The sequence below is a fragment of the Caretta caretta genome, chromosome 2 (assembly GCF_965140235.1).
Source record: "Caretta caretta isolate rCarCar2 chromosome 2, rCarCar1.hap1, whole genome shotgun sequence".
NCBI classification, from domain to species: Eukaryota; Metazoa; Chordata; order Testudines; family Cheloniidae; genus Caretta; species Caretta caretta.
The window spans coordinates 139,192,595-139,217,910 of NC_134207.1; the positions used below are offsets into that span (position 1 = coordinate 139,192,595).

General features: G+C 42.9%; 1 protein-coding gene across 1 annotated transcript; it reads right to left on the reverse strand.

Moving 5' to 3' along the window:
* Positions 1-1,724: 1,724 nt before the first annotated feature.
* On the reverse strand, positions 1,725-6,554 carry LOC125631041 (uncharacterized). The gene is made up of 3 exons (XM_048837223.2): positions 6,458-6,554; positions 3,736-3,849; positions 1,725-2,329 (listed from the first exon to the last, which is right to left on the reverse strand). The coding sequence occupies exons 1-3, from the start codon at positions 6,552-6,554 to the stop codon at positions 1,725-1,727; spliced, it is 816 nt and encodes a 271-aa protein (XP_048693180.1).
* Between the last annotated feature and the right edge of the window lie 18,762 nt (positions 6,555-25,316).

Genomic DNA, 25,316 nt, shown 5'->3' on the forward strand with positions numbered 1-25,316 from the left:
AGGCTTTTTTGAAAATTCCATCCATAACCTACCTGTGACGCACTGAAATTTGGCAATCTCTAAAATCTGCTTCTAATAGTGTTCAAAACTAGGGAACAATGTCCTTGGTTCAAGTTTCTGTACCTTTCAGGGCTAGAAGCTACTTGCCCTGAATGCACACATGCACCTCTTAGCCAAAAATACAAGAAGTTGTACATTCTGCACTCTGAGATATTCCCATTAAAATCAAGAGAATTTTACCACTAACTCTAATAGGCTTTGGATCAGACTCTTTTTGTTGTAAGCTGCGAAGCCCCTACAAGGATTCATTTGCTGATGGACTTCAGTTTCCACAGCTAAACCACACACATGCCCAGTCTTAATTATTTTTATGTTTTTCTGTGGAACTTGTCAATTTTGTGTGTGTCTATTATTTATTTATTTTCTGTTATTTATAGTGGCACTGCCCCCCACGCTTACAGTAGGCACATCCCTGATTGAGCTAAAGGCATATGAAAGCAATTTGCTACTTGCAGGACATATTCAGTAATGGAAGCTCACCTCTTGTCAAAAGATTCTGGAGAAATTTCCTATTCCAAATCAACACTATTATCTTTCTATTCCTTTAATTGTTATTGCACAACACTAGAGCCATTGCAGAACACTAGACCAAAATTGGAATTTGAGGATAGAATATGCGATAACAACAGGTATTGAGAAAAAATATTTCATATGGATAAACATTTTTAACAAGGCATAAAATAAGGTATGACCAAAAAAGTACCAGTAAATTGTGAGAAGAATCTGATCATCTTGTGGAGCTTGAAGGCCTAGGATGGAATCTGACCTGAACGTCCAAAAGCCTATATAACCCTATGCTTTTACATGAGAAAAGACCGTTTTAGCTAGCACTAAAATAAAAAATAAATGTTTTTCAGAGAAGGAAGACAAATGCCAATGAAAGGAAAGAGGCCCCATCTCATCTGAGACTGTCTGTTGCCTTTCTGACAGCACCAACTCCAGTTATGAGATAACTCTTACATTCTATTAATTCCCTTTGTGGGCTGGGACAGATTAAAGCCCGAAGAGAGGGGAAAGAGAAGAAATTTAGTTTGCCATCCAGATCCAGTAACATACATGACAGCAAAGATCTGGAAGTGTCCAGATTCCCTGTCCAGACATATGTTCACATATTAACAAATAAGTTAGATAGAAGAAGTTAATGATTTCTGACAAATAGAGGTGAATAAAGGGATACTAAACCTAAACAAAGGGAATTTCTGAGATGCTGGCTTAAAAGTTGTATAGGCTCATATATAACTGGGAGCCAAACCTGAATTTGTAATTTCTACCACTTCTCTGAATAAAAAAATGCTGTTTTAAAACACACATGTAAATCACATTTATCCAGATATTTGGAAAGCCAGCCCATATTTAAAGAAATACATTATTTCTCCAGCAAATTCAACTTATTTTCAATTGCCTTTACAGCCTCTGTGGTTTTTTTCTGGCCAAATTATGCTCAAACTTCTTTAAAAACTAAATTCTACGAGTATGGTAATACAGGGGCTTTTTCTCTACTCTTCTTCCCATCACCCATCTCCAGTTTATGATCCCCAAATAATCAATCCTACAATAACTCACTTCCTCCAACACTGCCTATTACCCCCACCTGCCCCAAACAATGTTTCTAAAGAGAACTGCATGAGTAGGCAGTACCCCAAAGGAAGCACTGTCACTGCGCTCTATTTGGTGTGGACTCTCTGATGTGATACTAGTTGGGACTTCGTCCTGAAGCTTTTGCCACAGTCACTGCATCCATAAGGCTTCTCGCCTGTATGGATCCTCTGATGGATTGTAAGTCCTGATTTACAAAGGAAACCTTTACCACAGTCAGGACACTGATAAGGTTTCTCTCCTCTGTGCATTCTCTGGTGCTGAATGAGCGTTGAGCTCTGACAGAAGCTTTTTGCACAGTCCCGACACTTATAGGGTTTTTCACCCGTGTGGATTCTCTGATGCTGGAAGAGTGTAGAGCTCCGACTGAAGCTTTTGCCACATTCAGCACATATGTTTGGTTTCCCTCCGGTGTTGATTTTGTGGTGGACGATAACATTTTGGGGTTTGCTGAAATCTCTTTCAGATTGAGTTGATTTATACCATTTCTTCGCTAGAAATCCTTCCTGCTTGCTCTCTGGTCTATGCTGATTCTCACAGGCTTTCGCTTGATCAGAATAGTGGAAAATATTGTCTTTGGCGATCCCTGGCAGCTTCCCATGTGGTTCCAATTCCTCAGGATACTCCTGATGAGGATCCTTCTCCTTTTTCTCTCTCGGAATCCTATCATCAGCTGGAACAAAAAGAGAATCCAGCCATAATTAATACCCTGCACTTTTGAGAAAAAAAAATAGAGTTGTGAATACTGTGTCATAAATCAGCCACTGTCTGTAACCTTGAAACCACAAATTAGTTATAGGAGAAAACTTACCCAGGGTACATGACTGGTGAGAAGATGGTGATTTAGGGATGCTGGTGTGGACATTTCACTATTTTCCTTCTATCTTTTGAAGGCTTTGACAGGTTTATTGGTGGTGGAGTCAAATTTTGCTTGGGGACAGTGATTTGTTGGACTTTATCAAGAGTCACTAACCAGAAATTTCCACACCACTTGAAACATACCCCACATGCCACAGGTGTGGTGTTCACAGAAGGGTGTGTATGTGGGAGCATGCGTGTGTGCGAGAGTGAGAGAGTAGGAGAGAGAGCGGCGGGAGTCTATTTATTTGTTTTTTCCATTTAAACAAAAAATGCTTTCTCAGAACCATAACCAAGGGAGGGGGCAGTTTGATAGAAATGTTTCTGTATTTTTAAATACACTGAGTATATTGATAGTACAGTCTTCCTAGACTCAGAGGAGGAGAGTTGAGATGAAGGCCTTGCAAGGAGAACAATGTATCCTGACCTAAGAAACTGTTTTTGAGAATACTCTTCATCTGGTACAAACTGGTGCATACTTAAGGAGGGAAAATTGTACTGAAGACATTTTTGTAAATGATGTCTGGCATGCATGTTAGGTAGTATCAATAGAATGGTGAATTCCAATAGAGGTAGGGAAGTCATCCCAAGCTTTTCTTCAGCTGGGCAGCAGAAACTTAACAAGCGGTTGAAGCAATCATTACGAGGTCCCTTCAACACATCAGTATGTGTGTGTATGTTCTGAGAGAACATGAAATGCACTGACATGGTGTTTCCCTTCCCTCAAAATCCCAAACAGAACCACCCCCTAACAACACTTAATTTCTTCCATTCATTTGAGAGATACGCTCTTCCTCCATCTTCCACTCATCTGGCAGAGTTCCTGTGGGTTTTTCTTCTTCTCTGTTTCTCAAAGTGGGATGCTGAACCACTTCTGAATTATAATGTGTTTATGAATAATCGGTAGTCTGTGTGCATAATAATAAGAGATTTTTCTCCATTTCCAATTCTCAAAGGATATATTTACAATTGCCATGTTGTTTTGTTTTATATCAGGTGGGTTTTTTTTATATAGGTGGAAGAAAATGAACATAATGCTCAGTATCACAATGTATAAATTACTTCAAATGAAAGCCAAGAAAAGGTTCTCTCTCTGCCATTGTCCAGTAGAGCCATGTAGATGAGAGAAGGCAAAACTATACGTGATTACAACTTTCTTGGAATTCTAGCTATTTACTTCAGTCACGAAAGGTTTCTGATTTGTTTTAATGTATTCCTTACCTGTGTGGTCACCCCTCAGCAATTCCCTTTCCACTGGGTCTTGTAAATACAGGACAGACAGTTCCTCCCCTTCCTCCATTGATGATATCTCTTCAATTTGGAGAATTAAACAGCCTGCTTGTGGGAAGGAAAAAGTGCAATATCACAATCCATCATAGTTTTGTCAAATGCTCTTTGAAAAAGAAAGTCCCCTGATTTTCTTTTCTGGGGATTGAGGAGAGAGATGTTTACTCCAAACACATGTGGAAAATAATCACAGAGACTATGAGAAATTAAATATTCTAATGGGAAGTATGTTTTGCTGTCTTCTGTGAAGTTCTTGCTTCTCTTTCCCCAAGATACTAAAATCAAGTTATTTTGCTTCCAACAGTTATAATGCAGTATCTCTTCTACCCTTAGAAGTAACTTCAAATTTACCAGGGATTACAGAATGTTAAGGAGCTGATATATTAGATTATAGAAACGATAACAATCCCACTAAAGTTTCAACTAAATATACAGAGATTTATCGCTGCTTCTTTGTTTACAGGCATATGTGCAGCAAGACACTTACTAAAAATAAAACACAGGCCCAGATTCTTAGGTGATGTAAATTGGCATAGTTTTAATTTACATCAGTTGAGGATCTGACCTAATAATATAACATGTCAGTAAACTATAAACTAAAAGGTGAGGAAGCTTACGGATTAAAGGGTGGAAATTAAAGAGATAAACCAACTTCCTTAGCTGTACAGGGCTCTTCGTCTGGTGACTCAGTGAAAGAACCAGCAACTGAACAATTAAAATCCCCACAAGCCTTTGCTGTCTGCTGCAAAGGAGCTCTGTGCTATTCCTGCCTTCCCTGAGGTTTAAACAGAATTTGCCAGACTGTTTGCTTTAAAACTTAAAGCTAAACATTCCGTGTTGTGATTCTACAGCCCCTGCCCCTGATTGGTTCCCTTGATGAAATTATAACCTGTATGTTTCCTGGTTTAATACCCAGTCACATGACACAGGACATCATTGTGTGTGTTATGGCACCAGCAGGAGAGTCAGGGATCTACACACGCAGACACTCCAAAGTCAGGGACAGTATTAAACAGTTTAGAGAGAAGAACCACAGCACCTGAGGCACAAGACAAGACATAAGCCCTTACTAAACTTGTGGAGAGTCCAGATACTTTCCCGTGTTTTCAAAGAAAAGCGGAATCCACTCTCACTCCTTATTAAAAGCCACAAAGCACCCCACCTAAAAGTGCCATCCCAGAAGCCTCCCCCCACCCCGAAAGGAGTAATTTCCATAAGGGAAGAACCATAATACAATAATTCCCAATGTGTGTATGGAAAAGTATGTATATCCATTCTTCACCTATGCTCAGAATGTCCTGAGCATAGAGGAATTAGTGCTGTGTTTGGGTTTCTAATTCCCTTGTAGACAGCTGGTAAGTTTTGTGTAGGTCCTTGAATGATATATTTCACAAGCAATTGAACTGTAATGCCAGTATCCAGAAGCATGCGCACTTGATAAAATAATTCTGTATTTCAGCTCCTCTCTTCACTGTGTTTTTAATTCTACTCTCTTCTGATCCCTATTGTTCACACTTGAACAGACATGCATGACTCAAAATCCCCTGTAACATTTAGAAAATACTCAAAGTTTGTTTGTCAAAAGAGAAGACACAGCACTCACTGTACAAGTAGTCAGCTTTCAATGAGTCTGCTCAAGCTTCTGGAAACAGTTCACACTGCGTATGCTCATGAGATTGCCTGTTGGCTTTATTTAGTGAAAACAAACCAGTTAAATTAGCTGTTTACGCCTGACAAAGTGGACTGGGAGCAGTTTAATTACATGACTGTGCTGATTGCTTTTGCTGCTAGTGTAATGACTCAAAGTGAGAAAAAAATTAAAACTTAACAGAAAAAGAGATTTGCTGTAGAATGTGGCATTGTCCACAGTAGGAAATTTCTTTATTCATTTTTCAGCAGCAGTGCAGCGGCCAACAGCTTTACTGACAGAGTAAACTGTAGCCTTAAGCTCTGAGAAGGATTAATTGACCTGATAGAAAAACGTAAAACACTTCAGCATGTCCTCCCGGTGACCATCTCCTTGAAATACATCCTTCTTTTCTGTTGCAATGCTGGACGGGGCCTGCAGTGGCTGTTCTCCCTCCTTTCTCATGTTGAGGATATTGCAGTGTTGTACTGCAACCAAATCGCTGATTTGCACTGCCATGCTGCTCAGCAGTGGGTGGTACGGTTGTGTGTCAACCACTCTAAACTCCAAGAGATAATGTCTCTTTTTCATTGGTATCTCTCAACAGCCTGCATTTGCCCACTGACCTCAGAATGGTTGTACTGTATGTATCCAGCACTAGGTTACATGTCGCCAGTCTAATACTGCTGCTTACCAGTGTTGCTGGGATTACATTGCAGCACTCCACAATCCAGCTGGAATCAAATCGGTCATTGATAAAACAGCATATTTGCAAAAATGGCAGTTGAATGGCTGGCAGCATTCTTCTGCAGCATGTGTACACTGAGAGTCTTTGGATTTGCTAAAGTCATACTGCAGACACCTTCCACTTCACTGGAAGTCTCTATGTCCTCAGCATGCACAGCTGCTTTTTTATTCCTGGGGTAGCTGTGGAATTGGGACATATAGTGGTTCTGTTTCCCACACCCCTTGCACTGAGTATGTTTCTCTCTTATTTTTTATGTTTCTTTCCACAGTATATACACTGACCATGATGCCAACATTCTTGGTCAGCCTGTCTTTGTCCTGCTTCCTGGGTTCCATTAGCTTGAGCCGGTGCATTTTGTTCTGAACTGGTGGCTGCCATTGTTTTAATCCTTTTCCGGTACAGTTGCCCTTGCTGTTAGGGTGCATTTTTTTAGGGTTAGATCTGTTTCTCTCAACAATTTCTCTGGTAAACTGGAACCATGTCTCCCACAAATAATGCTGGCTCTAATCAGGGAATCTTTAATGCCTCCAAAGTCCCATGTGGATACAAGAGTTCTCATCTATTCTTTCTTCTGCTTCTTGGTTTCAGGTTTTAAAAAAAAACAGTATCCCTATACAGTTTCATTCTGTCTGGGGGTCACAGAACTCATCAAATATTTTTATCAGCTGTTCCAATTTTTCAGGCATTTTTCGTGGCAACAGTGTCTCACTTACTTCTCTTCTGTTTTCCATGAATGGGTCAGTAGAAAAGCATTAGCTTCAATTTCTCATCTTTGTCCTCCATGGTAAACTCTGTATACAGACTCAGTTCTTGCTTCCATGGTTATGCAAGGTTTTTGTCCAGAAATCCAGCATTCCCAGGCATCCATGGTGCAGGTTTTCGTTGTTTCTAGGTTTGCCTTTCACTCACACTGTCTCTTCTGTGCTATAGGTCTCACTGGCTGACCACTGCCCCCTTGTTTCATGTACAGCGTGCTGAGTAATAACACAAGGATTCCATGTTTCTAAAACGAAATTCGTTGTGTATTAAAAGAACTATTTACAGAAATGCTGCAACGGCAGCTAGCATTCCAACCATGTACACACAAAGTTGCTTCCTGGTGCCCTCTTCAAATTCTTCCCTCCTGCAAACTGTGAGTCTCTCTCTCCAAGTTCCATAAAGGCTATTACAACCAGTGGTTTTCAATATTTTCAGTATCAAGATATTCCTTGCTAGAACTTCCCCTCCCTAGGGAATCATGACCCCCTGATTGAAAATCTGTGATTTGGACAATCAATTTAACCCCTTGTTTTGAATCAGGAAAGACTGAAATTAGTTTTGTTTTCTCATATTTGACACTTGACGTTTGCAAAATATTGTGTGTGATCAATGTTTGAGTCTGTAGAACATTCAGAAACAATTCATTGCAAGTTTTAAATATTCAAACTGTGTTGACTAGTTGTTATTGGACATATAGATCACATGGTATTGGTTCTGTTCCCTGAGTGGATGAGTGTAACTCTTAGAATAAGGTTTTCTGTGGGAATACTGTAGTTTAGGTGTTCAGTAACTGATTTACATTAATTAAAATCTGGATAACCTTGAAAGATCTGAATGACCTTGAAAACTGGCCTGACAGAAATGGGATGAAATTCAATACAACAAAATGAAAGGCCATGGTCTTAGGTTCTAATAATAAGAATTTCTGCTACAAGCTGGGGACTCATCAGTTGGAAGCAACAGAGGAAGAGAGCAAGACCTGGGTGTCTGGGTCAATCACAGAATGGCTGTAAAAAAGGCAAATGTGGTTTTAGGATGTGGTTTTAGTAGAGATAGAGAAGTGTCAATGCCATTGTACAAGGCACTGATAAGACCTCATTTGGAATGCTGATCAACCACATTGAAGAAAGATGAATTTAAACTGGAACAAGTGCAGAGAAGAGCTCCTAGGGTGATCAAGGGAATGAAGGGCCTATCTTATAAGAGGAGACTGGAAGACGTTAGCTTGTTTAGTCTGGCAAAAAGAAGACAGAGAGGGGATATGAGTGTGCTCTATAAGTACATTGGGAGTGGGGAGGTAAATACCAGCAATGGTGAAGAGCTATTTCAGTCAGAGGACAATGTTGACACAAGGACAAATGGATATAAACTGGCCATGATCAAACTCAGGCTGGAATTTAAAAGATGATTTCTAACCATCAGAGGGGTGAAGTTCTGGAACAGCCTGACAAAAGGAGTTGCGGGGGCAAACAATTGAATTTGTTTAGAGAGCTGGACAAATTTATGAGTTCAATTGTATGATGGGGTTGATTGTGATGGTAGAGGACAGGGTTCAGCAGCCCTGGGGATCACTTCCTGTTTGTCTTATGTTCCTGAAACCTCATGCTTCAGGGTTTCAGCTGGCCACCTGCAGGGGTCAGGAAGGGATGTTTCCCACACAAACACTGTATTTGTGGAGGGTTTTTTTAATCTCCTTCTTTAGAAGCATCAGGGATGGCCATGGCTAAGGCAGCACACTGGCTGGGCCGGCCAGGGCTCTGAGGTGGCACTGACCATTCTCTCTCTCAGATGCTTGGCTGGCTGGTTCTTGCTCACAAGCTTAACATCTAACTGATTGCCATTTGTGGGGTTGGAAGGAATTTCCCCCCAGGTTAGATTGGCAGTGACCTTGGTGATTTTTTTGCCTTCCTGTGCAGCACATGGGTGAATGTCACTTGCCAGGGTTATCTGGATATATCCAACTTAATAATTTCCCTGCTATTGTGGGGGCATCCGGCACTGGTGAACCTCGGTCCCTCCCAGTCTCTGCCTGTGGCCCATAATAGTCTAGTCTCCTGAGGGCTGTAATATTTTAGTCTAATTTCAGTTTTGGGGTTTAGTGTGTGTGTTGGGTGGGGTTGGTGGCCTGTGATATATAGGAGGTCAGACAAGATGACTGGGTGGTCCCTTCTGCTCTTAAACTCTATGACTATTACTCTAATTGTATCTAAATTTCACTTCAAATTTGCTATTTCTATGATTATTCCTTCCAGTGAACTCATTTGCTAGAGTATTTTTAGAAAGGAAACAGAAAAGGGACACAAATGCAAGGGTGCTAATTAAACTGTGTATTTGCGCAAATGTTCATGGAAAATACTGTGAAGTATTTGATAGCTCTCCGAGAAACCTACAATGTTACTAATAAAACACAACAGCCAATACAAGAAACTTGGAAAGATACAGAAATACAAGCCTCAAAAGGATAATATTTGAGGGATGGCCGGAGGCAAAGAGAAAAATCTTATCAATTCTGCATAATTACCACTCTGTGATGCATTAACAGCTGATGCAATTCTTAAAAGAAAGAAAATAAGTGTTTTCAAGCAAAAGGAGCAAAGAACGGCTATATTGCATTTGTGAAGGATAACTGAAATGTGGAATTACACAAAAGGATAGCCAGAGAACTCCTTTATTGGCCTAGAACTACACACAGACTGCTGATTCATTTTTGAAATGTTCAGTGTGTCAAATATATTGATCACAACAACCTAAAGAACCAGTACATCCTCAGCAAGATCATGCCTAAGTATTGACTGACTTATTTTACTCTTAAGACCAAGACTGTTTAGTGACAATTGACTAGCATTCACGCAAGTTTAAGATGAGTCTTCAACAAGATACTCTGAGTGAAACAGGGACTTGTCATTTGAAATCCATCTTCACAAAGATGGTTCTTGAGCAAGGCTGAGCCTGTGGCTTTTAGACACAGCTTGCTTTATAGGTGAGTAGCAACTATTTGCTAGAGTACACAACTGTGAGGGGTATCACTAGTCACTCCCTGCTGCCTTTTTCTTACATGAAGAAAAGGAGTACTATTGGCACCTTAGAGACTAACGAATTTATTTGAGCATAAGCTTTCGTGAGCTAGAGCTCACTTCATCGGATGCATTCAGTGGAAAATACAGAGAGGAGATTTATATACACACAGAACATGAAAAAATGGGTGTTATCATACACACTGTAAGGGTATGTCTACACTACGGAATAAGGTCGAATTTATAGAAGTCGGTTTTTTAGAAATCGGTTTTATATATTCGAGTGTGTGTGTCCCCACAGAAAATGCTCTAAGTGCATTAAGTGCATTAACTCGGCGGAGTGCTTCCACAGTACCGAGGCTAGAGTCGACTTCCGGAGCGTTGCACTGTGGGTGGCTATCCCACAGTTCCCGCAGTCTCCGCTGCCCATTGGAATTCTGGGTTGAGATCCCAATGCCTGATGGGGCTAAAACATTGTCGCGGGTGGTTCTGGGTACATATAGTCAGGCCCCCTTCCCTCCCTCCCTCTGTGAAAGCAAGGGCAGACAATCGTTTCGCGCCTTTTTTCCTGAGTTACCTGTGCAGACGCCATACCACGGCAAGCATGGAGCCCGCTCAGGTAACCGTCACCGTATGTCTCCTGAGTGCTGGCAGACGCAGTACGGCATTGCTACACAGTAGCAGGAACCCATTGCCTTCTGGCAGCAGATGGTGCAATACGACTGGTAGCCGTCATCGTCATGTCTGAGGTGCTCCTGGCACGTCAGCTGGGAACGCCTGGGCAGACATGGGCGCAGGGACTAAATTTGGAGTGACTTGACCAGGTCATTCTCTTTAGTCCTGCAGTCAGTCCTATTGAACCATCTTATGGTGAGCAGGCAGGCGATACGGATTGCTAGCAGTCGTACTGTACCATCTTCTGCCGGGCAGGCAAGAGATGAGGATGGCTAGCAATCGTATTGTACCATCTTCTGCCGGGCAGGCAAGAGATGAGGATGGCTAGCAGTCGTACTGTACCATCTTCTGCTGAGCAGCCATGAGATGTGGATGGCATGTAGTCCTTCTGCACCGTCTGCTGCCAGCCAAAGATGTAAAAGATAGATGGAGTGGATCAAAACAAGAAATAGACCAGATTTGTTTTGTACTCATTTGCTTCCCCCCCTCCCCTGTCTAGGGGACTCATTCCTCTAGGTCACACTGTAGTCACTCACAGAGAAGGTGCAGCGAGGTAAATCTAGCCATGTATCAATCAGAGGCCAGACTAACCTCCTTGTTCCAATAAGAACAATTACTTAGGTGCACTATTTCTTATTGGAACCCTCCGTGAAGTCCTGCCTGAAATACTCCTTGATGTAAAGCCACCCACTTTGTTGATTTTAGCTCCCTGAAGCCAACCCTGTAAGCCATGTCATCAGCCGCCCCTCCCTCCGTCAGAGCAACGGCGGACAATCGTTCCGCGCCTTTTTTCTGTGCAGACGCCATACCAAGGCAAGCATGGAGGCTGCTCAGCTCACTTTGGCAATTAGCAGCACATTAAACACCACACACATTATCCAGCAGTATATGCAGCACCAGAACCTGGCAAAGCGATACCGGGTGAGGAGGCGACGTCAGCGCGGTCACATGAGTGATCAGGACATGGACACAGATTTCTCTGAAAACATGGGCCCTGCCAATGCATGCATCATGGTGCTAATGGGGCAGGGTCATGCTCTGGAACGCCGATTCTGGACTTTGGAAACAAGCACAGACTGGTGGGACCCCATAGTGTTGCAGGTCTGGGACGATTCCCAGTGGCTGCGAAACTTTCGCATGCGTAAGGGCACTTTCATGGAACTTTGTGACTTGCTTTCCCCTGCCCTGAGACGCATGAATACCAAGATGAGAGCAGCCCTCACAGTTGAGAAGCGAGTGGCGATAGCCCTGTGGAAGCTTGCAACGCCAGACAGCTACCGGTCAGTTGGAAATCAATTTGGAGTGGGCAAATCTACTGTTGGGGCTGCTGTGATGCAAGTAGCCCACACAATTAAAGATCTGCTGATATCAAGGGTAGTGACCCTGGGAAATGTGCAGGTCATAGTGGATGGCTTTCCTGCAATGGGATTCCCTAACTGTGGTGGGGCCATTGACGGAACCCATATCCCTATCTTGGCACCGGAGCACCAAGCCGCCGAGTACATAAACCGCAAGGGGTACTTTTCAATAGTGCTGCAAGCTCTGGTGGATCACAAGGGATGTTTCACCAACATCAACGTGGGATGGCTGGGAAAGGTACATGATGCTCGCATCTTCAGGAACTCTGGTCTGTTTCAAAAGCTGCAGGAAGGGACTTTATTCCCAGACCAGAAAATAACTGTCGGGGATGTTGAAATGCCTATATGTATCCTTGGGGACCCAGCCTACCCCTTAACGCCATGGCTCATGAAGCCATACACAGGCAGCCTGGACAGTAGTCAGGAGCTGTTCAACTACAGGTTGAGCAAGCACAGAATGGTGGTAGAATGTGCCTTTGGATGTTTAAAGGCGTGTTGGCACAGTTTACGGACTCGCTTAGACCTCAGTGAAACCAATATTCCCACTGTTATTACTGCTTGCTGTGTGCTCCACAATATCTGTGAGAGTAAGGGGGAGACGTTTATGGCGAGGTGGGAGGTTGAGGCAAATCGCCTGGCTGCTGGTTACGCTCAGCCAGACACCAGGGCGGTTAGAAGAGCACAGGAGGGCACGGTACGCATCAGAGAAGCTTTGAAAACCAGTTTCATGACTGGCCAGGCTACGGTGTGAAAGTTCTGTTTGTTTCTCCTTGATGAAACCCCCCGCCCCTTGGTTCACTCTACTTCCCTGTAAGCTAACCACCCTCCCCTCCTCCCTTCGATCACCACTTGCAGAGGCAATAAAGTCATTGTTGCTTCACATTCATGCATTCTTTATTCATTCATCAGACAAATAGGAGGATGACTACCAAGGTAGCCCAGAAGGGGTGGTGGAGGAGGGAAGGAAAATGCCACACAGCACTTTAAAAGTTTACAACTTTAAAATTTATTGAATGCCAGCCTTCTTTTTTTTGGGCAATCCTCTGTGGTGGAGTGACTGGTTGGCCGGTGCCCCCCCCCCCCCCACCGCGTTCTTGGGCGCCTGGATGTGGAGGCTATGGAACTTGGGGAGGAGGGCGGTTGGTTACACAGGGGCTGTAGTGGCAGTCTGTGCTCCAGCTGCCTTTGCTGCAGCTCAACCATACACTGGAGCATACTGGTTTGGTCCTCCAGCAGCCTCAGCATTGAATCCTGCCTCCTCTCATCACGCTGCCGCCACATTTGAGCTTCAGCCCTGTCTTCAGCCCGCCGCTTACTCTCTTCAGCCCACCACCTCTCCTCCCGGTCATTTTGTGCTTTCCTGCACTCTGACATTATTTGCCTCCACGCATTTGTCTGTGCTCTGTCAGTGTGGGAGGACAGCATGAGCTCGGAGAACATTTCATCGCGAGTGCGTTTTTTTTTCTTTCTAAGCTTCACTAGCCTCTGGGAAGGAGAAGATCCTGTGATCATTGAAACACATGCAGCTGGTGGAGGAAAAAAAAAGGGACAGCGGTATTTAAAAAGACACATTTTATAAAACAGTGGCTACACTCTTTCAGGGTAAACCTTGCTGTTAACATTACATACATAGCACATGTGCTTTCGTTACAAGGTCGCATTTTGCCTCCCCCCACCGCGTGACTACCCCCTCAACCCTCCCCCCTCCCCGTGGCTAACAGCAGGGAACATTTCTGTTTAGCCACAGGCAAACAGCCCAGCAGGAACGGGCTCCTCTGAGTGTCCCCTGAAGAAAAGCATTCTATTTCAACCAGGTGACCATGAATTATATCTCATTCTCCTGAGGATAACACAGAGAGATAAAGAACGAATGTTGTTTGAACGCCAGCAAACATACACTGCAATGCTTTGTTGTACAATGATTCCCGAGTACGTGTTGCTGGCCTGGAGTGGTAAGTGTCCTACCATGAAGGACGCAATAAGGCTGCCCTCCCCAGAAACCTTTTGCAAAGGCTTTGGGAGTACATCCAGGAGAGCCGCGAATGCCAGGGCAAAGTAATCCTTTCACATGCTTGCTTTAAAACCATGTGTAGTATTTTAAAAGGTACACTCACCGGAGGTCCCTTCTCCGCCTGCCGGGTCCAGGAGGCAGCCTTGGGTGGGTTCAGGGGGTACTGGCTCCAGGTCCAGTGTGAGAAACAGTTCCTGGCTGTCGGGAAAACCGGTTTCTCCGCTTGCTTGCTGTGAGCTATCTACAACTTCATCATCATCATCATTTTCTTCATCCCCAAAACCTGCTTCCGTGTTGCCTCCATCTCCATTGAAGGAGTCAAACAACATGGCTGGGGTAGTGGTGGCTGAACCCCCTAAAATGGCATGCAGCTCATTATAGAAGCGGCATGTTTGGGGCTCTGACCCGGAGCAGCCGTTCGCCTCTCTGGTTTTCTGGTAGGCTTGCCTCAGCTCCTTAAGTTTCATGCGGCACTGCTTCGGGTCCCTGTTATGGCCTTTGTCCTTCATGCCCTGGGAGATTTTGACAAAGGTTTTGGCATTTTGAAAACTGGAACGGAGTTCTGATAGCACGGATTCCTCTCCCCATACAGCGATCAGATCCCGTACCTCCCGTTCGGTCCATGCTGGAGCTCTTTTGCGATTCTGGGACTCCATCATGGTCACCTCTGCTGATGAGATCTGCATGGTCACCTGCAGCTTGCCACGCTGGCGAAACAGGAAATGAGATTCAAAAGTTCGCGGTTCTTTTCCTGTCTACCTGGCCAGTGCATCTGAGTTGAGAGTGCTGTCCAGAGCGGTCACAATGGAGCACTCTGGGATAGTTCCCAGAGGCCAATACCGTTGAATTGTGTCCACAGTACCCCATATCCGAGCCGGCAAGGCCGATTTAAGCACTAATCCACTTGTCAGGGGTGGAGTAAGGAAATCGATTTTAAGAGCCCTTTAAGTTGAAATAAAGGGCTTCATCGTGTGGACGGGTGCAGGTTTACATCGATTTAACGCTGCTAAATTCGACCTAAAGTCCTAGTGTAGACCAGGGCTAAGGAGAGTGATCACTTAAGATGAGCTATTACCAGCAGGAGAACAGGGGAGGTGGGGGGAGAAAACCTTTTGTAGTGATAATCAAGGTGGGCCATTGCCAGCAGTTAACAGGAACATCTGAGGAGCAGTGGGGCGGGGGGGAATAAACATGGGGAAATAGTTTTACTTTGTGTAATGACACATCTACTCCCAGTCTCTATTCAAGCCTAAGTTAATTGTATCCAGTTTGCAAATTAATTCCAATTCAGCAGTCTCTCGTTGGAGTCTGTTTTTGAAGTCTTTATGTTGTAATATTGCGACCTTTAGGTCTGTAATCGAGTGACCAGAGAGATTGAAGTGTTCTCCAACTGGTTTATTAATGTTATAATTCTTGACATCTGATTTGTGTGCATGTAGTCTTTTACCTAGAGACTGTCCAGTTTGACTAGTGTACATGGCAGAGGGGCATTGCTGGCACATGATGGCATATATCACATTGGTAGATGTGCAGTGAATGAGCCTCTAATAGTGTGGCTGATGTGATTAGGCCCTATGATGGTGTCCCCTGAATAGATATGTGGACACAGTTGGCAACGGGCTATGTTGCAAGGATAGGTTCGTGGGTTAGTGGTTTTGTTGTGTGGTATGTGGTTGCTGGTGAGTATTTGCTTCAGGTTGGGGGGCTGTCTGTAAGCAAGGACTGGCCTGTCTCCCAAGATCTGTGAGAGTGATGGGTCGTCCTTCAGGATAGGTTGTAGATCCTTGATGATGCATTGGAGAGGTTTTAGTTGGGGCTGAAGGTGATGGCTAGTGGCATTCTGTTATTTTCTGTTCTTTTCTGTTCTTTTCTTTGTTGGGCCTGTCCTGTAGTAGGTGATTTCTGGGTACTCTTCTGGCTCTGTCAGTCTATTTCTTCACTTCAGCAGGTGGGTATTGTAGTTGTAAAAACCACTTGATAGAGATCTTGTAGGTGTTTGTCTCTGTCTGAGGGGTTGGAGCAAATGCAGTTGTATCATAGAGCTTCGCTGTAGACGATGGATCAGATTGTGTGGTGTGGTTTGGGTAAAAGCTGGAGGCATGTAGGTAGGAATAGCGGTCAGTAGGTTTCCGGTATAGGGTGGTGTTTATCTGACCATCGCTTATTAGCACCGTAGTGTCCGGGAAGTGGATCTCTTGTGTGGACTGGACCAGTCTGAGGTTGATGGTGGGATGGAAATTGTTGAAATCATGGTGGAATTCCTCAAGGGCTTCTTTTCCATGGGTCCAGATGATGAAGATGTCATCAATGTAGCGCAAGTAGAGTAGAGGCATTAGGGGACGAGAGCTGAGGAAGCGTTGTTCTATGTCAGCCATAAAAATGTTGGCATACTGTGGGGCCATGCGGGTACCCATAGCAGTGCCACTGATTTGAAGGTATACATTGTCCCTAAATGTGAAATAATTATGGGTGAGGACAAAGTCACAAAGTTCAGCCACCAGGTTTGCTGTGACATTATCGGGGATAGTGTTCTTGATGGCTTGAAGTCCATCTTTGTGTGGAATGTTGGTGTAGAGGGCTTCTACATCCATAGTGGCCAGGATGGATATAGAAGCCACTAAGTCATTATTCAAGGTAACCTATTTCCCCTTGTTTTTTCCTGCCCCCCCCCCACACTCCTCAGACATTCTTGTTAAAGCCTGGATTTGTGCTGGAAATGGCCCACCTTGATTATCATACACATTGTAAGGAGAGTGATCACTTTAGATAAGCTATTACCAGCAGGAGAGTGGGGTGGGAGGAGGTATTTTTTCATGCTTTGTGTGTATATAAAAAGATCTTCTACACTTTCCACAGTATGCATCCGATGAAGTGAGCTGTAGCTCATGAAAGCTTATGCTCAAATAAATTGGTTAGTCTCTAAGGTGCCACAAGTACTCCTTTTCTTTTTGCGAATACAGACTAACATGGCTGTTACTCTGAAACCTGTGATTAGCACAGCAAATCCACCTTGAGTCAGTGAGTTCACAAGGTCCTGTGTCTTAGCATTGTCCCACATACCTACAGCTGCTGAGCCAGAGATCTCATGAAAGGTTTGGACTTTCACATAAGCTCAGGAAGGTAGATATGATGCTCCTTTGACCTCCCAGCCTCAGGGGAGCCTCTGCCTTCACATGAGGCCCAGCTGATGAAGAACTGAGCCAATAATGTCACAGAGGACTTTCCTTTGACGTCAGACCAACAGGTAGATTTGCTGAGCTCATGATATCCCAGAGGCTTGCCCCTGATTTGAGACTAGCAGGAGTTGGAGCTGAAGCTGGAAGCTGTGCCAAGGGTCAAAGTCAGAGCTGGGAGCCAGAAGTCACACCAAGGGTCAGAAGCCATGCCAAAGGTTGCAGGTGGAAGCCTGGAACCGGAAGCCCTGCAAAGGGTTGGAGCCAAAGCTGGGAGCCAGGAGCCGCACTAAGGGTCAGAGCTGGGAACTGGTAGCCACAGCAAGGGTCAGAGTGGGGCTGGAAGCCACTCCAAGGGTCGGAGTTAGAGCCAGAGCCCCGAAGCCATGCCAAGGGTCGGAACTGGAAGCCTGGAGCTGGAAGCCATGCCAAGGGTGAGAGCCAGAGCTGGGAGCCATAAGGTGCACCAAGGGTCAGGAATCACACCCATGGCCAAGGCCAGGAGCTAGGACCCACACCAAGGTTCAGAGCCAGAGTCGGGATCCATGCCAAGGGTCAGAGATGGGAACCAGAAGCTAAACCAAGGCTCAGAACAGGAGTCAGAGCCAGAGCCGGAAGCCACACCAAGGGGCAGAGCAGGGCCAGAAGCCACGCCAACAGTTAGAACCAGAGCCAGAAGCCATGCCAAGACCGCTGTTTTCAGTTTACTAATCTACCCCAGTGGTGTGGAGGATAAGGTTCTTGCTTGCCAGCCCTATGGGTCTGGTGGGTTTGACACCTATGGTGCCTGACACATAAGAAAAAATCTGTGCCACTAATACAACTGCCTTGACACCAAATCAATGGAAAAAATAAAAATAGCATGCATAGACATAAGTCAGAAAAGTTTGATAACAGAAATAAATTCCTAGAAGCCTATTCATATCAGAAGAGGCACAATTATAAACAAACTAGGGAAATACAACCTAGATGGAGCTACTATAAGGTGGGTGCAAAACTGATTGGAAAGCTGTTTGCAGAGAGTAATTATCAGTGGTTCAAAGTCATGCTTTGTGAGGGCATATTGAGCAGGGTCCCGCAGGGATCGATTCTGGGTCTGTTTCTGCCCAATATCTTTATCAATGATTTAGATAATGGCATAGAGAATACACTTATAAAGTTTGTGGATGGTACCAAGCTGGGAGGGTGATTTGAAGGATAGGATTAAAATTCAAAATGATCTGGACAAACTGGAGAAATGGTCTGAAGTAAATAGGATGAAATTCAATAAGGACAAATGCAAAGTACTCCACTTAGGAAGGAACAATCAGTTGCACATACACAAAATGGGAAATGACTGCCTAGGAAGGAGCACTGCAGAAAGGGATCTGGGGGGCATAGTGGATTACAAGCTAAATATGAGTCAACAGTGTAACACTGTTGCAAAAAAACCAAACATCATTCTGGGATGTATTAGCAGGAGTATTGTAAGCAAGACATGAGAAGTCATTCTTCTGCTCTACTCCACACTGATTAGGCCTCAACTGGAGTATTGTGTCCAGTTCTGGGTGCCACATTTCAGGAAAGATGTGGACAAATTGGAGAAAGTCCAGAGAAGAGCAACAAAAATGATTAAAGGTCTAGAAAACATGACCTATGAGGGAAGATTGAAAAAAATGGGTTTGTTTAGTCTGGAAAAGAGAAGACTGAGAGGGAACATGATAACAGTTTTCAAGTACATAAAAGGTTGTTACAAGGAGGAAGGAGAAAAATTGTTCTTCTTAACTTCTGAGGATAGGACAAGAAGCAATGGGCTAAATTGCAGCAAGGGCGGTTTAGGATGGACATTAGGAAAAACTTCCTAAATGTCAGAGTGGTTAAGCACTGAAATAAATTGCGTAGGGAGGTTGTGGAATCTCCATCATTGGGGATTTTTAAGAGCAGATTGGACAAACACCAGTCAGGGATGGTCTAGATAATACTTAGTCCTGCCTTGAGTGCAGAGGTCTGGACTAGATGACCTCTCGAGGTCCCTTCCAGTTCTATGACTCTATGAATTACTCTAGAATTTTCAAGCTTTAAGAAAATTACATTTTCTGTGCTTAACATTAAATAAAAGAAAATAAAGTGGAACCTTGGTAATTTTACATCTGCTAAGATAATTTGATGCTGTTTTTATAGACTATAGACTATACTGTTTTTAAACACCAATATATCCTTAGGGAAAAAAACCATTCTAGTTGTTCACCTAAATACATTCACTAATAAACAGGATAATTTATCTTATGCTAGAAACAAGTGTCCAAATAACAACAAATTAACTACTGTTAGACCAATCACATTGAAATCTTTGTTTATTAATACTGAATATATAAATCTCCTACTAAATTAAATGTGGTGTATTAGTGCATCCAGAACATCAATAACAGACAAGAGGCCACACAAATAACAGCAAAAGCTTCTCGACAGGTTTATTTAATAAAGAAGCTAACTTCCAGAACAGAAAAGATGAATGAATGGCCTGTATGCCCCAGTTTTGATATACTTTCACTTCCTGCAGCACAGGGTCTGCTCAGCACTTAATGCTGCCCTGGCAGATAAATTGAGTTCCCTACCATTTACTGCATGTGGGTCTTTCAGATGAGACCTTAAAATCAGAGATACTGCCTGTGGACATTACAGATCCCATTGTTCTTTTAATAAGAGCAGGGCATTGCCATAGTATCCTTGCCCGTAATTGCCTCTCCTCCCATTGCTGAGCAGTGTGTCAGGTGCCTGTATCACATTCGTGTTGCAAGCCAAACGCTTTAGGATAAAAGGCACTGCATAAAGCTAAAGTTAGGTATAAACAGGGAAAGGTGGAAATCAGTGGCATTACAGCAGCATAAAATTGGAATAGGAGTGGTAAATCAGTCCCAAAATATTACGAAGATGACCTCTATGCCCCTTAATAAAGCAGTGTTTTAGCTAGATAGCGGTGTCATTCAGTAAACAGATTGGTGCTTTTTATCATTATAGGAGTTAAAGCAAATATCTAATCTTGTGAACAACAAGCAGCTGTTTCATAATTTACAACAAATCGAAACTCAGTCAGAAATTGGTTTTTTTTGGACTATATGGACTGATGGTCTGACAAGATAAATCTGAATTTACATAACAATCATCATAACAGCTTAATGGAAAACTAATTTTACTGGACTTTAGTAAGGCTTTTGACACAGTCCCATGAGATATTTTCTTAAGCACACTAGGGAAATAGAAACTAGATTAAATTACTATAAAGTGGGTGCAAAACTGGTTGGAAGACCATTCTCAAAGAGCAGTTATCAATGGTTCACTGTCAAACTGGGCGGATGTAACTAGTGGAGTCCCACAGGGGTTTGTCCTGGGTCTGGTACTTTTCATTATTTTCATTAAAAACTTGGATAATGGAGTGATGAGTATATTAAAAATTTTCAGATTATGTCAAAATGGGAGGGGTTACAAGCACTTTGGAGGACAAGATTAGAATTAAAAATTATCTTGATTAATTGGAAAATCGGTCTGATATTAGTAAGATGAATTTCAACAAATACAAATGCAAAATACTACGACATAGGAAGGAAAACTCAAAGGAACAACTACAAAATGGGGAATAATTGGCTAGGTAACAGTACCACAAAACAGATCTGGGTGATATTGTGGATTTCAAGTTGAATATGAGTCAATACTATGATGCTGTTTCAAAAAAATCAAATGTAATTCTGGAAAGTAACTGGACAGTTACATGTAAGACATTAGATGTAATTGTTCTTCTCTATGTGGCACTGCTGAGGCCTCAGATGGAGTAACTTTGGGGTTCAGGGATGCTGGAACAATTTATACAGTGGGGATGTGGAGACCCATTTAACCAAACTGTAAATCCTGTATATGATGGAAACCACTTCAAGGCAGGTTGGTGAACAAACTTGAGAGTTCAGAGCACAGCTACAAAAATGATTAAAGGTTTAGAAAACATGACCTATGAGGAAAGATTGAAAGATTTATGAGGAAATGATAAGTCTTCAAATGGCTAAAAGGTTGCTATAAACAGAATGGTGATCATTTGTTCTCTGTGTCCACTGAAGGTAAGGCAAGAGGACATCAGGTTAATTTGCAGGAAGGGAGATTTAGGTTTGATATTAGGAAAAACTTTCTAAGTATAAGGATAGTTAAGCACTGCAACAGGTTACCTAAGGAAGTTCTGGAATCCCCATCCTTGAAGGTTTTTAGGAACAGGTTAGACAAACATCTGTCATTGATGGTGTAGATATACTAAATCCTGTGTCAGTGTGGGGTCTGGACTAGATGACCTCTTGAGGTCCTCTCCAGCCCTGTATTTTTATGATTCTATGAAACTGTATTGTCAGTATGTGAGAACCAAAGAGACAAATGCTGAGAAAGCACCTGAGTTAGTGAGGACCTTATTTTTCTGAGGCCTTCTACCTTGGAAGGCAAATGATGGTCCCAAAATCCTCTTTCCCCATATTTGCCCTTAAGCCCATCACATCAAGCCTTCCCTGTTCAGGTTAGAAGCAGAACACACAAGATAATCAGTTAACAGAACACTAAGACCTGTGGACCAAATTCTGCTCTGTTAAACCAGTGTAAATGGACACTTCTGTAGAGTTAATCCAGATTTACAGAGGTTTAACTGAAAGCAGAATTTGGCACTGTCACTAGATGTTAGTTGGAAATGAGGAACTGTTCCTTTTAAAGCCTAAACAATCCTTGATATGTGATAGCATGGGGAGGGATGAAAGGACGTTGCTCTAGAAGTACCAGACTGCACACAAATTATGTTTCTTTTGCTTTTCTGTTGCATTACTGTGTTATGCTTGGACAGACCTTGTCAACTGCCTTGTTTTCAGATTTCAAAGTAACAGCCGTGTTAGTTAGTCTGTATTCACAAAAAAGAAAAGGAGTACTTGTGGCACCTTAGAGACTAACCAATTTATTTGAGCATAAGCTTTCGTGAGCTACAGCTCACTTCATCAGATGCATACTGTGGAAAGTGTAGAAGATCTTTTTATACACACAAAGCATGAAAAAATACCGCCCCCCACCCCACTCTCCTGCTGGTAATAGCTTATCTAAAGTGATCACTCTCCTTACAATGTGTATGATAATCAAGTTGGGCCATTGCCAGCACAAATCCAGGTTTTCTCCCCCACACACACACAAACCCACTCTCCTGCTGGTAATAGCTTATCTAAAGTGACCACTCTCCTTACAATGTGTATGATAATCAAGGTGGGCCATTTCCAGCACAAATCCAGGGTTTAACAAGAACGTCTGCGGGGGGGGGGGAGGTAGGAAAAAACAAGGGGAAATAGGTTACCTTGCATAATGACTTAGCCACTCCTAGTCTATATTCAAGCCTAAGTTAATTGTATCCAATTTGCAAATGAATTCCAATTCAACAGTCTCTCGCTGGAGTCTGGATTTGAAGTTTTTTTGTTGTAATATCGCAACTTTCATGTCTGCAGTCGCGTGACCAGAGAGATTGAAGTGTTCTCCGACTGGTTTATGAATGTTATAATTCTTCACATCTGATTTGTGTCCATTTATTCTTTTACCTAGAGACTGTTGAGTTTGACCAATGTACATGGCAGAGGGGCATTGCTGGCACATGATGGCATATATCACATTGGTGGATGTGCAGGTGCACGAGCCTCTGATAGTGTGGCTGATGTTATTAGGCCCTGTGATGGTGTCCCCTGAATAGATATGTGGGCACAGTTGGCAACAGGCTTTGTTGCAAGGATAGGTTCCTGGGTTAGTGGTTCTGTTGTGTGGTATGTGGTTGCTGCTGAGTATTTGCTTCAGGTTGCGGGGCTGTCTGTAGGCAAGGACTGGCCTGTCTCCCAAGATTTGTGAGAGCATTGGGTCATCCTTCAGGATAGGTTGTAGATCCTTAATAATGCGTTGGAGGGGTTTTAGTTGGGGTTGAAGGTGACGGCTAGTGACGTTCTGTTATTTTCTTTGTTAGGCCTGTCCTGTAGTAGGTGACTTCTGGGAACTCTTCTGGCTCTATCAATCTGTTTCTTCACTTCCGCAGGTGGGTATTGTAGTTGTAAGAATGCTTGATAGAGATCTTGTAGGTGTTTGTCTCAGATAAATTGGTTAGTCTCTAAGGTGCCACAAGTACTCCTTTTCTTTTTGTTTTCAGAAGTATTTCTGCACACCTTGAGGCTACATTCCCCTTACTTTGAAATGCCTGATCTTATAATTAAATCTGAAATGCTGGACTAGCTTAAGGGTCAGTTTGCTCTGAAGCCATGGTCTTCAACAGCAACATGCTTTGTGTTTAATTTGACTGATATTCTCAGCAGACCTGGTTCTCTGACTGACACTACTTTTTGAACAGGAATTAGCTTAAATGTTGACGGACCCAATCCAAGCCTCCCTCCAGTGCACAGCTATTGGAGATGCTGCTGAGAGAAGGTGGAGTGTCCCTGCCTGTGGCCTTTAAAAATCCTATTAATCTCCCCCAGCCCAGATTAGTCAACTGGGTCCTGCTCCTACAGGACAGGAGAGGGATGAGATGTAAGTGTGAAAGGCAGGTCTATTTTATGATTTGCCAAAGTACAAGTTCGATTTTAAAACTGAAATCTAACTAGATTTGCCAATATGCCAGTGAAATTTCATCCCAATATTAGCTATAACACTTATCAAAATATTATAGACAATACTGTGATTGCATTTAATTAGGAATATCCCCTTTTTATTGAGTCCAGATCATTAGCTTCCTAATTTTAATGCTAGGTTATTTTCAGGTCAACTTTTACCTAGGACAGTATTCCTCATCTCAGAATACTTAGTTATTCTTAATTAATCAAAAAGTTTATTAATTCACCCAGAAGCACTCAAGTATACAATCAACAGGTTATATCAATCAAGGCATGTACTAGTCCAAAATGCATATGAAGCCTTGTACATGATTAACATAGACCTTTGTTGTGGTCCAGCAACTATACCAAGGAAAAATACAAATCAACAAGATTTCTTTTTACATTTACTTATAATCATTAGTTATAATTAGTTATAATTTTTTCATTAGTTATCAATTCTTCATTAGTTATCAATTCTTCTAGTGCATTTATCTCACTTCTAGTATCCAAGAGTAAGGCTGCATTTCTTTTCAAGCACTTTAAGGAAAGTTGTGTCTGCTGTTAGAAGTGTTTGGTCTCAAAGGGACAAATGGAAAATACCAAGAGCAATTGCTTAAAGCTATTGCCTAGGTCCTTCAAGCCAGTTTGCTTGGGTTTACAAAGGAGAACGTGAATATAGAATTTTTGGTTAAAATCCAAAATATGGTTACTTGAGGTCTCCCTATAAATAGCATGGACTCAACAAGATAACATTGCTATTTATATTAAAAAAAACAGAAGAAGAAACACAGTCTTTGAAATTAAATCTCACCACCTCTTCTTAGTCCTATAACCCTGGAGGAGGGGACTGCTGTTCACAAAGCTGATCTGAATGTTCCGTGGTACTTTGGAATGCTATAGCTTATTTGTGGGTTCAGTCAATCTTCTTCTTAGCCTTATGTCTACATTTTAAGCGAGGGGTGTGATTCCCAGCTTGCATTAGACATTCTTGGCTAACTTGAATTAATGAACTAAAAATAGCGTCGGCTGTGGCAGCATAGACTGCGGAGAGCAGCTGCAGCACAGCCTAGCTGTGCCATGGATGTACCCACAGTCTTCAGGTGGGTTTGGACTCAGCACAGCTAGTTCGTGTCACTGTTTGCCACTACTGTGGCTATACCACTATTTCCGCGCGCTAGCTCAAAAAAAGCTAACACAAGTGTGTCAAACTCAAGATGGAAATCACATCCCTGGCTACTAGTGTAGAGAGTAACTACATCCTGTAACCCTGAAGGAGGGCAGGGGCCATTCACAGGGCTTCAGCAAACTGGAGTCCAAACAGTGGCCTCAGGTTTATATATCCTGTTTGTGGGTCCCTTGGAGGAGGACAATCTTCTCATTTTCTATTGGTCACCGATCAATTGGGTACTTAGATTTCAGTTCTCTTAGGCCTGGTCTACACTGGGGAGGAGGGGGGATCAATCTAAGTTATGCAGCTTCAGCTACATGAATAACATAGCCGAAGTCGACGTACTTAGATCTACTCACCACGGTAGTAGT